The sequence below is a fragment of the Pantherophis guttatus genome, chromosome 1 (genome assembly GCF_059756535.1).
Source record: "Pantherophis guttatus breed Tessera chromosome 1, ASM5975653v1, whole genome shotgun sequence".
NCBI lineage: Eukaryota > Metazoa > Chordata > Lepidosauria > Squamata > Colubridae > Pantherophis > Pantherophis guttatus.
In genome coordinates, this window is record NC_142063.1 from 292,786,114 (window position 1) to 292,802,452 (window position 16,339).

Genomic DNA, 16,339 nt, shown 5'->3' on the forward strand with positions numbered 1-16,339 from the left:
TGATATCCAGAGTGAGTTTATAAGTAGGCCCCTTAGTTTACTTTTCAAGAGGAACAGGCTATTTTCTAATTCTTGTAATTGTTGGGACCTTGCGTAATACAGAAACCATGCCCTTCATGGCAAATCGTGTGTTAGGGTTCCAAGTAACACGCCCCCCCAATGAAAGCCAACATCCTGATTTTACTAGCAAGTTGGGGAAAAAAAGAAAATCAGGCAAGGGGGCAAAATGAATATAATTGTCACAACGAGATCTAGGGGTGTGTGTGTGTGTGGAAATGCCAATAAAAAGATGCCAAAGTATCAAATCCTGCTTACTTTTGCCAAGGACAGAAGGAGGAATTCTAACAAAATAATTTTGCTCATGAAGATTGGACATCAGGTCAGAATTTACAAATAAGAAACTTACACAAACTAGAGGCAGACCAGCCCATCCAATTCTTTCCCCCAGTGTGAAGTCAATTGCCATAAGGATGTAACCAGTTTTTGGTTAAAGCAGTAAGAAGACCCATTGAGATGTATCAAAGTACACAATGACATTATGGAAATAAAGCTGTTTCACCTAAATAGCCCATGCTTAACAGCTAAGTCAGAGTCTGGCTCTGTTTCAAAAGGTACTTCCCCATTGTGAAATCTATGAGGTTTCAAATTTTGCTGCAGGTTAAAAATCTGTCTTAGTGTTGCCTGCCTGGCTGTTGACAAAGCCCAGAAGAGAAAATACCTCTCTATACACTAAATGCCAATCACAAGTATTTTTATTTGAATAGAAATACTATGCATCTCATCATGGTGGGAAGACAAATTGAAAAAATAATAAATATAATAATAATGACTGTGACTAAATAATCTTCATGTCTTCTCAACCTGTCATCCCAGTACCAATTATGGAGCAGCATAATGTAATAGCTGCTTTACCTTTTTATATTCCTTATCTTTAACTGCTTGTGGCTTGTATAGTACAGTTTCAAATAGAGAATCACTTTAAAGAGAAGATGCATCCTCTGCAAATTAGGATACAGGCTATATTAGTATAGTTATTAAAACTGAAGGGGAACTTTTTATTGATTGACTGATTGATTATATGCCATTGAGTTGGTGCTGATTTTTAGCAACTAGACAATCCTTCTCCAGGCTGATCTGTCCCTAAGTTGGTCCTTCAGATCTTCCAACAGCGTGACTATTGCCAAAATCACTGAGTCCAGATATCTAACTGATGGTCATCCTTTTTTTTTAACTTCTACCTTTCTCAATCCTCTCCAATACCAAAGCTGAAAATTGTCGATATTTTTTTCTGTCCTATTCAGATAGCAAACTTGAATTCTCTTATTATAAGTTTTTGCTTTAAATTTACAGAAGCCTTCAGCAGAAGATTGTCTTCTGTTGTTATTTTTTTCAAAAAAGGGGTATATTTTACCTTTTCAGATTTGCAGGATAGGATAGGATAGGATAGGATAGGATAGGATAGGATAGGATAGGATAGGATAGGATAGGATAGGATAGGATAGGACAGAACAGAACAGAACAGAATAGGTGATTGAACACACAAGGAATTTGTCTCCATTGCATAAGCTCTCATTGTGCAGGCAAGCAACAAGTGATAAATCATGATCATAATCATAAAATACAATCATTGCTTTGCGTTGTTCCCCAAGCCTGTTATCTGAATGCATGTCCTTCCTGCATGACTCCAGCAAACTTTCATTTTTCTTTTTCAGGCTAGCTATTGGGCCAATTCCATTACACAAACACACAAAGCCATTTTAGCACTGATATTTTTGGGACTGCTTGATTATATGACCTTGATTACTTTGGTGAGAGGAAATTTCAGTGGAAAAGGACAATTCAGCAAGAAGCAGCATGGCCCACAACTATTTGTATATACAATCCCTACTTATTAAGAAAGAAAATGTACTGTATAATGACACACTCATGTGCAAAGCTTCAAGGGGAGAGGGAGACAATGGATGAGATTGCCACAGAACAGGAGCATCTGTTTCACTGGTTCACTAAGCTGTTGCATCTCTGAAGACAAGGATTATTTTTCCTTACTTAACCACACTCCCTTGAGGTGTCAAAGTATTAGTGCCAGCTTAAGATCTGTTTCTCTGCTATTTCCATGTCTCCCTTCCTTTTTCAAAGCTGTAGCACTGTTAGCTTCCTCTGCTCTGTAGCATTGTTGCAGCCACAAATAAAAGCAGCAATAAAACCCACACAATTTGATCAACCCTTCTAGGCAGGCACAACAGCAGCCAATGTCACTACCTTTCCCGTTCAACAATCTGGGAATTTCTTAGGGAACAGAGGCAAAACAAATTTGCCATATGGCCAATCCAAGATCCCTAGTTGCTAGTACCACTTTTTGTGTTATCCAAAACCCATTAATGGCTGCTAGGCATGGTGACTATATATTAGCACCACCATGGAGTACAGGCAAAACTAGATGTAGTAAGCAGCAGCTGGTTGGACTAGACTAAAATGGCCATGACCTGATCCAGGCTGATCTTTTCCTATTACATCTCAAGTTTGCCTTTGATCAAAACAGGACTAATGTAATGGTATGATTCATAACTTTCTGCTATTTTCTTCTTCCTCTATTGGAGTTGAAATCACAGTTCAGAAGTTAGAAGACGGCAAGGCCTTTTTATTTTGCACTTGCTGGGATTGAGAGAGGATACTGGAACTTGCTGTCCAGTCACTCCCACTTGACTTTTCTTGCTGGTGATACCATACCAATATTTATCTAAGTTTATTTAGTTTTATGTTTTATCTACAATCATTGGTGTAGAAATCATTCTTTCTTGAGTTATAAGCAAACAACAAATCTTAGTTAAATATGATTATACCGTATCTTACATAGGGATGTGCAATTTCAAAGTAGATAGGATGCTCTGGAATGCATGCGGCATGCACTCTACATCATTCAGCACCTTTATAAAGAAGCTGCATCTTTTCCTCAATTCACAAGGCAGTGCTGTGAGCTCAGGGAAATGCATGTCTGAGTTAAGGAAGCATTGATAGAGTACAACAAATATCCTGAAATAGTGCAGCTACTATGTAAGCCCAAAAAAAGACACAGATTCTTTATGGATGTTCTGACAGGTATCATGCTCATGATCATTTCAAAGCACATTTTGGACTTTAAAACCTAAATGCCGTCCTTCCTTAATGTTAAGGCATGTATCTCATCATTTTCCTAGTCTATCACATTGGCAATTACAATATGGCACCCACTTAGGGAACTTGGGTCATTATACTTCAAGCCATGTACTTCTGTTCTACGATACCCTGTTGCCCCCAAAATAAGACATCCCCTGATAATAAGCCTAATTGGGCTTTTGAACGCATGGCAATAAGGCTGAGCGCTTATTTCAGGATTCAAAAAAATATAAGACAGAGTCTTATTTTCAGGGAAACATGGTACAGAATAGCAAAAGGTTGCTTGTTTATTTTAAAAGCCCACTACTGGGCTATGGCCTATTCATAACTAGGCTGCGTGAACGGCAGGCCAGTGCACCCGCACACGTAGCTCAACTCATGAGTTGAGCTGTGCGTGTCTTCCAGCCCACCACTCGCACAAGTCAAGTTGCATGCGTGTTGGCCCATTGCTCATGTGGCTCGGTTCCTTATTCCCCACCCCCAGCTGGGCCGCCAAGCCAGAAAGGTTGGGGACCGCTGATCTAGTGCTTAAAAGGTTCTCTGGATAGCAAACAATATTTCAAAAGCAAGCTGCAAATGCAAGTCCATTTAAAATAGTCTTTAAAATCCAAACAAATAACAAGTTCTAAAGCTGCTTTACGATACTGTAAAGCCAAAATAAAATATAGGACCATTAATTCTTAATGAAATATTTTTGAAAGAATCATGTTTTTGTGAACTACCTAAGAAATCCGTGCATGGAAATTTTTCTGCTCTGTTGAGTACAGCCCACCCACAAAGGCTTTTCACAGCAGCTACCTGCCTGCCTTCTTACTGCTGAAAGATCTGGTGTTAATGCCCCAGCTGTCGGCTGAAATATATGGGGAAGGACATATGGAAGATTTGTCCTTAAGACATCAACGGGCCAAGGCACTGAGGGCTTTGTAAAGACTAGTCTAATGCTAGAACCTTGTACGTAGCTTAGAAACCAACTGGCATTTTTGAGCTACGCCAAAAGGATTGAGCAATGTGGGCTGACACGCTTGCTTGATTCCTATAAGCCAGAAGTCGGAATAAAGGAGCAGATTGAAAAGAGCAGCAATATTACCCCCTTGGAACAGGATGCACCCAGGCAAGCCCTTGCCTAGATTTATTGCTTCTAACTTCCCTTTATTGACTTAGATGTTGAAGTGCTCCCTGTGGGTACCAGGGAGTTAAAAACAAACAAAAAAATGCTGTCAGAGCATAAACCATCCAGAAAACACAACATATGCTAAGAATCCACCCATGTAACAGGCCCTCCCATGGCCACAATAAAATTTTCTCCCCAGAAGGAGAGCTAGTTCTGTCAGGTGACATGTTAGTACAATATACTGCACTAATTAGAGGCATCCCATGGGAAACCCCTACCAGACCTTTTGAATTAACTCTGTTATGGCCCATTTCTTTCTCTTAAAATGTCTCAGCATCTGCTGTTGTGCAGTACCAGGAGCATCGAACTTTTTTTCATTCACCTGTCTTCTTCCTAAAAGATTGTCTGCTTCTTCACATGAGTAGCCAGTTTTGTCAATGGATTACAAAGGAATTGGCAATAATGGAGCTCTGAATGGATTGATAGCACTTTAACAAAGATATCAAAACAGTTTTTTCGTTTTGAATTCCGGCAAATCATAACTGGGATTGATTGATTGATTGATTGATTGATCTGATAAGGGCTGATAAGCTTCTCCAATCACTTCTCCAATCACTCTGAGTGGCACATAATTTTCCAAATGTGTATGGTGGATTAAAAACAAAAATATCTCATCAACAGTGGAACTAAAAACCACAGAACACAGAATCCACGAGGAACATTCAAACCTTCCATTAGACAGAGAAGAGATTTTTGAGTGATATTTATGGGTTAGATTTATGTCCTACTTTCTTTTCAGGGTGAAAACTGGCATAGTTAGCAGCAGTAGCCCTCCTTCCTCTCATTTTTCCCCACAACAATAATCCTACAAGGTGATTTGGGCTGAGATAGATACCTGACCCAAGTCACTCTGTGTTGGCCCTTTGAAGTAGGCATAGTCAAGAAACAAACATAGCAGAAACTCCAGGGATGCTCTTTATAATTGCTGAGCAGAATAACAAAATCTAAAAGCTGGTCAGAGTTTCTTCCTGCCTCATCTTATACCAAATAAAATCAAAGTGGGGCTATTTTGATTTTCTTTCTCACACTTTCTTCTATCTCAGGACTGAGTAACCTTTCTGAAAGTCTTCTGCTATTGAGTCCCCCATTCCCAAGGCCAAGTCTACATTCCTTAAACCTAGTGTGCTTATGCAGATGAGAGTAGAAGGTAAAGTAGAACCTTGGATTCCCTGTTGCCAGTCCAAAGCTTAACCACTATATTATACAGGCTCTCATATCCAGGTCTGCAAACCCCCCCCCTTACATCTTTAAAAAACATTTATCAATAACTGCAAAGTAGCAGTGACTTACCAAAATTCTCCCCACCCCAGATGTCCATTGCAGCATCATATTTTCCCAGATGATTGAACCAGGCCTTGTCAATCACAAAAAGTCCCCCAGCAATGATAGGAGTCCTAAATGGTTGGGAAAGAAGGAAAGGAAAAAAAATCTAATTTCAACTCTTTTGCAGAAAATATTAGGTATGTAAAATAGATACAGAGGCAGACACCAATCAATATTACTTTGTTCTTTGATGTAAGTATGCAATTATCTTGATAATTGTACTGAAGGGAGAAGATGTTACTGTTGAAGGATTTCCAGTTGGCAAGATCATGATCCCCAGCAAAACTCCATGAAGGTTTTGTAGCATTTCTGTTGTGGTACAGCTAGTAAGGAAGAAAAGGTTAGATTCTCACTCAAAAAATATTCCTCCTCCTCATGACACTGAGATTTGGAAAAGACTAGCATGGGAGCTGCTTCTCAGATTGTTAAAAAGTATTCCAAATTGTTAAAAAAATTCCAAAGGATTAACAGGTTCAGATGGCTCTTCTTATGGAGAAGAAGCAAGCCTCCTCCTTTTCATATTGGAAAAAAAATGAAAGAACAAGAACTGAAACTCTGTTGTCTTAAGTTGCTAGGCTATACTTTCCCTTTGAAACAGAGTATTTGTCACTATTCAAGTGTTGTAACTTCTTCCTATGAGTTCTTTGCAAGATGTGTTCCTTTGGATTATCCATTTATAGCCCAGGGTGCTACAAGTCTGAGACCTGTCATCAAAGGCAGTGGGAGGCTTCCCCAAGTCCAACCACTGAATGGAGAATGAGCTTTGTAGGTTTGTGTCAGAAGGTTCACAAAACATGTTATGGATCACAAGCTATGATAAGCCATAAGGTATTTTGCTTGATTTTGGTATTATAACATATGATCTAATTAATTAATTAATTAACCAAATCACTGGCTTATTTCAATAAATTGAGATTAAACAAATTTCAATTTAGCACAAGGTTTCAACCCAGGCAGAACACATGTCTAAATGGGTTTACTGTCATGTGCAAGAAAGGGTCATAACAGTACAAGAGAGTTAAGAAGAATGTTTGAGATCTTCTAGTACAGCCCCTGGTCATGCAGAAGACCCTATACCAGATAAATGTTGTCCAAACTCTTCTTAAAAACCTCCAATGATGGAGCACTCACAACCTCTGAAGGCAAGGTGTTCCACTGATTAATTGTTCTCACAGTCAAGAAATTTCTACTTAGTTCTAGATTGCTTCTGTCCTTGATTGGTTTTCATCCACTGCTTCCTGTCTTACCTTCTGGTTCTTTGGAAAATAGGTTGACTCCCCCTCTTCTTTGTAACAGCCCCTCAGATATTGGAACACAACTATCAGGTCACTCGTAGTCCTTCTTTTCACTAGACTAGACATACCCAATTCCTGCAACCCTTCTTCATTTCAGCTTCCAGCCCCCTAATAATCTGCATATCTCTCCCAACCTTCTGAAATTCCCTTAAAACTTGATTGTGTCAAAAGGCCAGGGGATTGCAAAGGAATAATAATTTGATTAGATGGCTCCATTATTTATAATCCCCCTAATTTATTTATGAAGATATGGAATTTTATTTGTATGAATGTAACTGAAGTTTACGTAGATTTTTAGATTTTCATGAAAGTGAATTTTTAAGAGGTAGATGAGAAGTTAGTGCCTATTTTGCCTAAGCATTGCTTCAGTTTAATTCATGATGGATGTTTGCCTAAGCATTGCTTCAGTTTAATTCATGATGGATTAATTCATGATGATCCTTAAAAAATTAGCTCTGACTAAATGCAATCTGTGATCCAAAAAAGATTCCACCTGCATACAAATATTGATGGGTCCAAGTAACGATTCAAAAACTTTTGGTATTTTCCTGTCATAACTTTCCCCCAGTGTGCAATGTGTGGCTAATGCATTTATCAACACAACCCCCACTAGCCTGAAGTTTGCAGCCCTGATTATAGGTTTACAAGCTAAAAATGCATTTAGCCCTTGGGGGCTATTTACAAGACATTATTTCACAGGGGCTCTGTACCTATCCTGGTAGAAGCCTCAGGTTAAATGAGGGAGTAACACTTATTCAGGAGGACAAAGGCAGGGCTTTTATGGAAGGCCTTTGTAACTGGCTCAATTTTGATTTCAAAACAGAATTATTTCTCACCCCCCACTTTCCTCTAGATTAACTGAGAACAAAGGTAAAAAAAAGGAGTACTGAGTAAGATGAGATGCACAGGAAATTGTGCTCTATGCCTGCCACACCAGCCACTTTCTCCAGTCACCTGGTTTGCTGTCTCAAAGGGACTTTTCAGCATTCTAATGATTAAACTGTGATTAATAGAAAAGTTCAGACATTTAATAGAAAAGTTCAGAGAGAGACATTTTCTCTCTCTGTGTGTGTGCATGTATACAAATATTGGGTGAGCTCATACCATATGGTTAGTATTATCAGTACACTGATGATATCCAATTATATATCTCTACCAGGGGTGAAATGCTCCTGGTTCGGACCAGATCACCCGATCCAGTAGCGATGGCGGCGGGTGGTTCAGAGAACCAGTAGCAAAAATCCCTGCGCCCCCCCTCCCCCCATGCCCAGCTGAGCCGCACGATCATCAGAGGCTTTTTTTTTTTTTTACTTTTAAAAGCATTTTTTCTACAATCTCTTCAGCCAAAAAAATGCTTTTAAAAGTAAAAAAAAAAAGCCTCTGATGATCGCGCGGCTCAGCTGGGACCGTCAGAGGCTTTAAAAGCATTTTTTCTACAACCTGTTCGGCCGAAGAGGTTGTAGAAAAAATGCTGTTAAAAGCCTCTGATGATCCCAGCTGAGTTGCCTGATCATCAGACGCGTTTTTTACAACCTCTTCAGCCGAACAGGTTGTAGAAAAAACGCTTTTAAAAGTAAGAAAAAAAAAGTTGGCCACGCCCTCCCAGTCACATTACTCCCCCCCCCCAAGCCACGCTCACAGAACCGGTAGTAACAAATTTTACATTTCACCACTGACTCTACCCCTGGCAAAAGCTGATGTCTTACCCAGTTTCTGGAGCCAGAGGGGAACTGGATGGAAACAACTGAGTGATTCTGGGTTTGGGGCTTGCCCAATTCTGGGGCTATGCCATCTTTGATATTGGACTGGGTTGCACTGTCTGGAACAGACAAAGTATGCAACTTGGGGTTCCTCCGGGACTTGTGACTCCTGTTGGAAGAGTAGGTGACAGAATTGGCTAGGAGGGCCGTTGGACAATTTAGTGTTGTGCATCAATTGCATCCCTTCCTGGACTGGGAGACTCTGCTCATGATCATTTATGCTGTAGTCTCCTCCCTGATGGGCTATGGGTGATGTTGAATGCTGCTCTTGAAGAATATCCAGAAGCTTCAGCTGATATATAATGCAGCAGTTGTGTACCCCTAGAGAAGCACATGTTATACCTTTGCGTCATAGGCTGCATTTTTTACCAGTTTGCTTCCAGATCCAATTCAAGGTGCGGCTTTTAATCTTTAAAGCCCTTCATGCCTTGGGGCTGGACTGTTTAGGGATCACTTTGCCCTGATTACATCAGGGCTAGCAGAAGAAATACATTGCGGATTGCATCTGTAACGGAGCTATATTTGATGGGAGCCAGGAGATGAGCCATGGCATCAACCTGTGAAACATCGTTTTCCCTCTTAAGGTAAAACAAACCCTATCTCTCCCAACTTTCTGAAATTCCCTTAAGATTTGGTTGTGTCAAAAGGCTGGGGATTGCAAAGGACTGTTAATTTGATTAGATGGCTCCATTATTTATGAACTGATGCTCTCTCTTACCCTTTTATAATATTATTGTACATTGTATGTTTTTAAAATTGTTTTTATAGTAATTTGTTCACTGCCCAGTCACTTTGTGAGAGATGGAGGAAGGAAGGAAGGAAGGAAGGAAGGAAGGAAGGAAGGAAGGAAGGAAGGAAGGAAGGAAGGAAGGAAGGAAGGAAGGAAGGAAGGAAGGAAAGAAAGGGTGCTATTGGGTGGAGAGGGTGAGCAGGTGGTTGTAAAGGGTCATGAGGGCATTTGGGCAGCCTGCAAGGCACAGTGCGGGATAACTGCAGCTGAACATGGCTGCAGCTGGTTGGGGAAGGGAGTGCAGATGGCTGACAAGGCGCAGCATGAATATAACTAGGGTTGTTGCCAGGTAGGGGTGAGTGTGAACAACTTACAGAGCAACTTGTCACCTTCCCTACCAGCCTCCCCACTGATTTTGTTTGTGGGAAGCTGGTAGGGAAGATCACAAATGGCAATCACATGACTGATCGCACGACATTGCAACCGTCATAGGTGCAAGCCGATTACAAGCACTCAGATCACGAACATGTGACTATGAGCACCAGTCATAAATGCCACTTGTTCAATGCTGTTGTATCTTTGTTCACATGTTGTTGAACAAGTGGTTGTTAAATGGAAGAAAACTGTACTGGTTAACAATCACAGTAAAGTCATTTGTAAGGAAAATAATGTCTGCATTTTTGCCCTGGATATTTTTCAATTAAGAGAATGCTGTAAAGTGAGAGAAGATATTCTACCACTCCAGCTACTAGAATCATGGTCAACAAAAAAGAGAAGTTTTTTATTCTGTGGTCAATGAAGAGTTAAGTCTTGTTGGAAAGGCATTAGCCTGCCTGAAGCACCAAGAATTATAGAGTTGGAAAGGGGCACAGAGTCCAAATCCAAATCCCTGTTCAGTGAAGAATCCAATTTAAAGCCTCCCCAATAGATGGCTGTCTAGCCTGTAGCTGTTGACTCTCACCACCTCGCTGAATAATTGGTTCCACTGTCCAAGTACTCTTACTGAAAAAATCCTAAATATGCTTTCTTGCACTCTTGATTGATTGAAAGAGCAAGTCTTGAGGGGTGGGAAAGTTCTTGTTAGTCCTTTCTGCTAAGATTGCTGCTTGCATGCAGAGATGCTATGCCTCAATTTTATTTGTACTAAATTAGGAGTTTTAGGAGTTTTCTTGGTGGAAAATAAAATTTCCCAGTTCTGAAAGCTCACAGTGGTGGGAGATTTCCATGATGCAATTAGATGGCTGGACTTTTATCACATACACAAAGGACTATAAGAGTTTACATTGAACTAAAAGGGGTCAAGGGCACTTGAGTTCTGAATCCAGTATCTCTGCACATATGGGCTGAATGTCTGAAGAGGAATCTAGAGATATGAAAGAGCTTGAACTTACCTAATTGAGAACTTTACCTACTGAACAAAGAGGAACCGGAGGATAAAGTGTCAAGGTAAGCTTCCATACTCTATTCAAAGGCTGAAATAGTGCTGTCAGCTCTGTGCTAATTTTTTATGGTGCGTCTAAAAGGAACTGCATGTATCCCATCATGTTTTGTATGCTTCTTTTGCTTCTAATTAGTAAAAGTATTGGTAATCGAAAATGTTCTCATGAAACAATGGTTAAATACGTATATTTAGGCTTCTTTCAACTGAAGTTTCAGAAAAGATTTCCAATAGCTTAGCATGCTTAGGGTCAAAAATCAGCTGGCACTCTCCTCAGTATGCAATTGACCCTTTCCCACTTCAAAAAAGTCTTGTGATGGCTTTGAGTTTCCTATTTTGAATCTAGTCACTTACTTGATGGGCTCTGTGGGATCTGTTCGCTTGGCTTTTTGCTCTAGAGAAAGTTGTTCCCATTTAAAATGAAGACTCCAGTCAAATCCTAAATATGAATGCACAGAAAGAGATTAAGAAACAGATGTCAACTAGTTGCAATCATGAACTTTCAAGCAATATCATTATTTAGGATACAATAATAACAACCAGGAGTTTGGTAGCAACTTTTCAGAGTAATAAAAACTATTAAATTTACCTGACAAGAATGCAGATAGAGGTCACATGTGGAAAGATTACAAGTGTGTCATCAATTAACAATTTTTAATGCATTGTTATAATGCTATTTTGATATTTAGCAGTCTCTCTACTAATTGGCTCAGTGGCTAAGACTCTGAGCTTGTTGATTGATAGGTCAGCAGTTCAGCGGTTCGAATCCCTAATGCCACATAATGGGGCATTCATATATTTCTTTTCAATGTTTTTGTACCTTTTATTTTTTTCACTTTCTGTAAAACTTGTTAGGAAATATTTTAGATTTTTCTTTTAAAAAACAATAAGACCATTTTATATTTCTGCTTTGTCTCAGTTGAGGATGATCATGGTTGTCTATTATGGTATAAGAAATATTTATAACAATACAGATGTGATGATGGACATTAAAGAGAACTTGAATTAGCACAAGTTAACATTGATTTTATAAGTATCCACTAAAGGCTTGCTAAGAAAAATTAAAAGCGAAAGAAAATCTTGACTAAACTCTACTGGTCAATTAAAAGAATTACTATCTTAGTATATGAAGCTGGTTTGCTCTTCCATTTTTTTTTTAGGTAAAAACAATTCTGGAAATCTTTCATAAGTCATTGTTTACTTCACTAAACCAAGAACCTGTAGCTACGAACCTCAGAGCAAGTACCATATTTAAAAATATTATTTTGGCATTGGCATAACATCAGACTTTATTCTTTAGTTGATAGGTATAACTTCCTATTATGTTCTGAGGAACTATATGGTTTTATTTTTTATGTGGATTGGGGAAAACATATTAGACAATCCAAGCTGTGGACTGAGTTAACATATTGTGAACAATACATGATCAGAGTGTCTCTATTAATTCCATACCACTCAGCATTTCTTATACATTTTGTTCATACACTTGTCGAAATTATCATGGGTCTATGGTTGATTACATACTCACCTCCTCTTAGATCTGAAGAAGCTGCCACATAAGCAAAGGTGTCCAAATTGATGATATCAATAACTGGACTCACCACATGGGTTGGATCCTGATAATAACAAAGAAAGCAGGTTAAGTTTCTTGAAAGCCATTATCTTTTTAACACAATAAATGTGCCCGTAGGAGATGGTTTATGTGACTTTCTTTTGCTTATTGATTATATGGAAGACCTATTGCATTTTCAAGCACTGAAGCTAATATATACAATATCTGGGGAAAATATGATTATATCATCAGATGCAATGATGGCAACTAAGAAGGTAGTGAAAGTGGCAAAAAGAGAGAGGTCTTTGTAGGATACAGTCAAGAATTAAAAGTAATAGAATATTTATAATTTGTTGGTTCTATTTTAGGGTCAATTTTCTTCCACATGTTCTTTTAAGTTTAGTGCTCTTAATTTTACAAATATTACAGCATACTTAGTCACTAAATATTGTTGGGGACCCTTATTCTTGCTATTTTGAAAGGAAAAACAGTTTCTACTACAGCTAGCCCATTCTAGCTGTAGTAAACTTAACTGAGAAGCAGGAAGGGTGTGCTACTAGATCAGAATCAACAGAATATCATTTTTTGGGAAACAAATGATAGGCAGCCTTTTGTTGTTCTCACAGAAAGGCTGTGCATCATCCCAAATGATGCCATGTGACAAAAATGTGTGAGTTATTAAAAAAGGGATTCCTCTCTCAGAAAAAATCAATTCATTATTTAATGAGTTAATAATCAGAAAAATGACCAGAGCTGTAGTACAATTAATGCATATGTTACCATAGTGATTGGGAATCCTTTTAGTATATTTGAGTCTTTTTCTGCTCTCATATGATCAGCAGTCAGAATTTATGCACTAACTGTCCACTTTGAGATCTTTTCTGACAGCATCAGTAAATAGATACAGGATCCTTCCATGTGAAAGAAGGTCCCCCTAATGTATGAATGAGTTTATTGGGCACCAAATTAAATAACAAATCCAAACACTCAATCTAGTAGCAGTATAATACCAGTGTCTGTACTCTCTTGGAATTCTGGGAGTTAAAGATGTTTCAAGAGTGGGATGGTAACACGCAGAGCAGAAGCATTCATAAAAAGCAAGAACATGTCAAAATGCTTTTAATGACTTTTTAGACAGCAAGACATCATCTCCTGTGATAATTATTTTTTGCAAACCTTACATTTACTGTTCGTTGTTGAGAAAGTGTAGAGATTTTGTTCAATCATTTCATGGAGAATTATACATATTTTGGAACTGTTTGTTTACTTATTGCAATGATTTCCATCTTGCTTTTTAAGATCAAAATTTTCCTGAAGCAGATTACAGTCAATATAAACATTGTAAAAAAATAAATTAAAATGATTATTATTTAAAACTAAAATACAACAGCCATAACACAGAATGTGAGGAAGGAAAGGCAGATTCCTACTGAGCAGGTTTATGGGATAGATTTCATTTTTCTTCTTTACCCCTTTTTACAGAGATTCTTAGGTTCTAAGTTCTAACAAATCATGTTTTTAGGATAATCTGTGCCTTCCTCCCTCTCTTTCCATTTATGGATTCTTCTCACAGGGCAGTTGCTGATGGAAGGCAAGGCAAGGGGAGGGAGGGAAGAGGCAAGGAAAGGGAGGGGGAGGGGAGGGGAAGGTTCCAGATGAGCAGAATTCTGAGACGGTCTTCGGATCCATTCCTCTCTCTCCTGCTAGGAATCCTTCCCAAACAGCACTTCATGCATATAGCCCAATAAAGGGAGGATCTCATCAAATCACTATGCAGATCAATCAATTTGGAACATATTCTTGTGCTTGGATTGCAAATATATGCATACATACATACCTAATAGGTGCTGCTAACTGCCAATGGACTAACAAGAAAGCAACCAAAAGGAGGATATGCATATTTTTGAATACTTATCAAGCTATTAAGTTGCCCTGTTAAAAATAACTATCTTTTCATAAATGTGAGGATTCTATGCTTTCTAAGGACTGGACATAACACAGCATAACAAAGCTGTACGCAATGCTTTATGCAGCACATACCTTCCCCAACAACAGCCTATTGCTTTGGGTCAGTTCTAGGCTTTGCAAGGTGAAGTTGCCATGTAAGTACCGGTATGTCTTTAATATTCAGTCCTTTATATGCAGTCTTAATACTCAGTTTAAATTCTCAAGATCCATAAAGCAGCATACAATCTTTGCCTTTTTCCAAAAGTTCTTACACTACTTGAGATAAAATGCTTTCAGTATAGTTGCTCCTCTTCTAATTGCTGCCAAGCTCCAGGTCTGGGTCCAAGCTCTGCTCTTACTTGTAAGCTGTTTGCTATCTCCTTTTCTCCTACAACACCCTCCACCCCTGCCCCCCATTTATAAGCTAAGGATCTGGATGGGGTATGGTTTCTTCTGGACACCAGAATGTCCTTGGAAATCCCAAGGTGTGGCTGATTTAGCCAGGCAGCTGGAATGCAAGTGTGGATGCTTATGAGTAAATGAATGCATGCATGAGCCCATCTCTCAGGTTTCTTGGGCTGTAAACTTTTACAGCCCTTTGTGAAACAACAGAAGCTTTACTGAGCTTTGGGAAAGTTGGGTGGGAAACATTTTTACCTGGCCACAGCTGCTTTTCCCAAGCAGAGACAACAATCCCAGCTTCAATTCCTCATAATAATAAAAAAATAAGATTGCATTTTTATAGTTATATTATTCTGGCTTGATCACTTTTCATGGGTGAACAGATGCCATAGGCACTTAGAATCAAATATGTGTTGCACTGGTAATCATATTGCAAACAGATATGAATAGTTTTTGATTTTGCTATTTCCATCCAAAAATACTTGAATTCTAATGATGGCTCCATCCAAGGCTTTCTTCCATTAAATGTCCTTACGTACTGTATGTACTTACTTACATTAAATGTATATAGCATCCATTTCAGCAAAGGTAATTTCAATAGCATGAAGATAACATCTAAGCAAGCATGATCCTTTAAGAGTGTACAAAATATGTTTAGTTGACATTTGTTTTGAAGTTTAAATACTTCCAGATGGTGACTTTGCATACCAAACAGCATTTTGCACATTCCAAATCTATATCAGAAATATTTTTTTGAGAAATTGGCCAGGAAGCAGTTTAAGTGATAGAGGTGTATGTAGAAAAACTCCAGGAAGGTTTGAATGTTGATGCTTAATTAACCAATGACAACTTAATTAAATCTGTAACATTGCCTTATACCTTAATTTGAGCTTTTTCTATTACTAAATGATCCATGACCCATTGAGTTATCCTTCTGGATATATTTCATTACCCCAAAGCCAATTGTCTCACTCCTGCCATTAGTTGGGATCCTGTGATCCCAGTTGACTTTCTACCTGCAAGCTTGCAACTTCCCTCATTGCCTTATAGCAATGAAAGGGCAAGAACTTTCCAAACTTTCATTCCCACAGGAGAAATGGGTCCCAACATTCTCTTAATTCATTTGAGGAACCTTGGTGGGAAAAGTATTGCCCTATGCTATGATGCACTATTTTGCCCAGTTAAAGGTTACAGACACAAGAGTTTTAATAGTAGATAGATATATGCAGACATGCAGGGGCACATTCACACATATATTTTGTAAGCCATTCAGAACTATTTGAGAATGATTAAATACAAATATTTGCCCAGTTTTGCTTCCTGTAACTAGAACAATTAACCAGGGTTTCAGGCTGAGATGCCTTTCACTGTAATTGCTCCCTGAGCTTTTGTTCAAAGTGAAGATATCAGAAATTACTATCACTGAACATGGTTTTTTCTCCCAAAATAGCTCTCTTCTAATTGCCAGAAATCAGAGGAATAATTTCCCATTCTTTGGGAAAGATAAATACTCCAAAACTGTTGTGGAAATCTGAAAACAGAGATAATACAGCCCTAAAAATCAAAGA

At 38.6% G+C, this 16,339-nt stretch overlaps 1 protein-coding gene across 1 annotated transcript in view; it reads right to left on the reverse strand.

Annotated features, from left to right (window-relative positions):
* GALNT14 (polypeptide N-acetylgalactosaminyltransferase 14) overlaps positions 1-16,339 on the reverse strand; it is a 329,955-nt gene that overhangs the window by 31,830 nt on the left and 281,786 nt on the right. The window contains exons 7-9 of the mRNA XM_034427962.2: positions 12,399-12,486; positions 11,225-11,309; positions 5,615-5,718 (exon numbers count right to left, since the gene is read on the reverse strand). Of these exons, the coding sequence (XP_034283853.2) occupies positions 5,615-5,718; positions 11,225-11,309; positions 12,399-12,486 (277 nt within the window). The remainder of the gene's footprint in view (positions 1-5,614; positions 5,719-11,224; positions 11,310-12,398; positions 12,487-16,339) is intronic.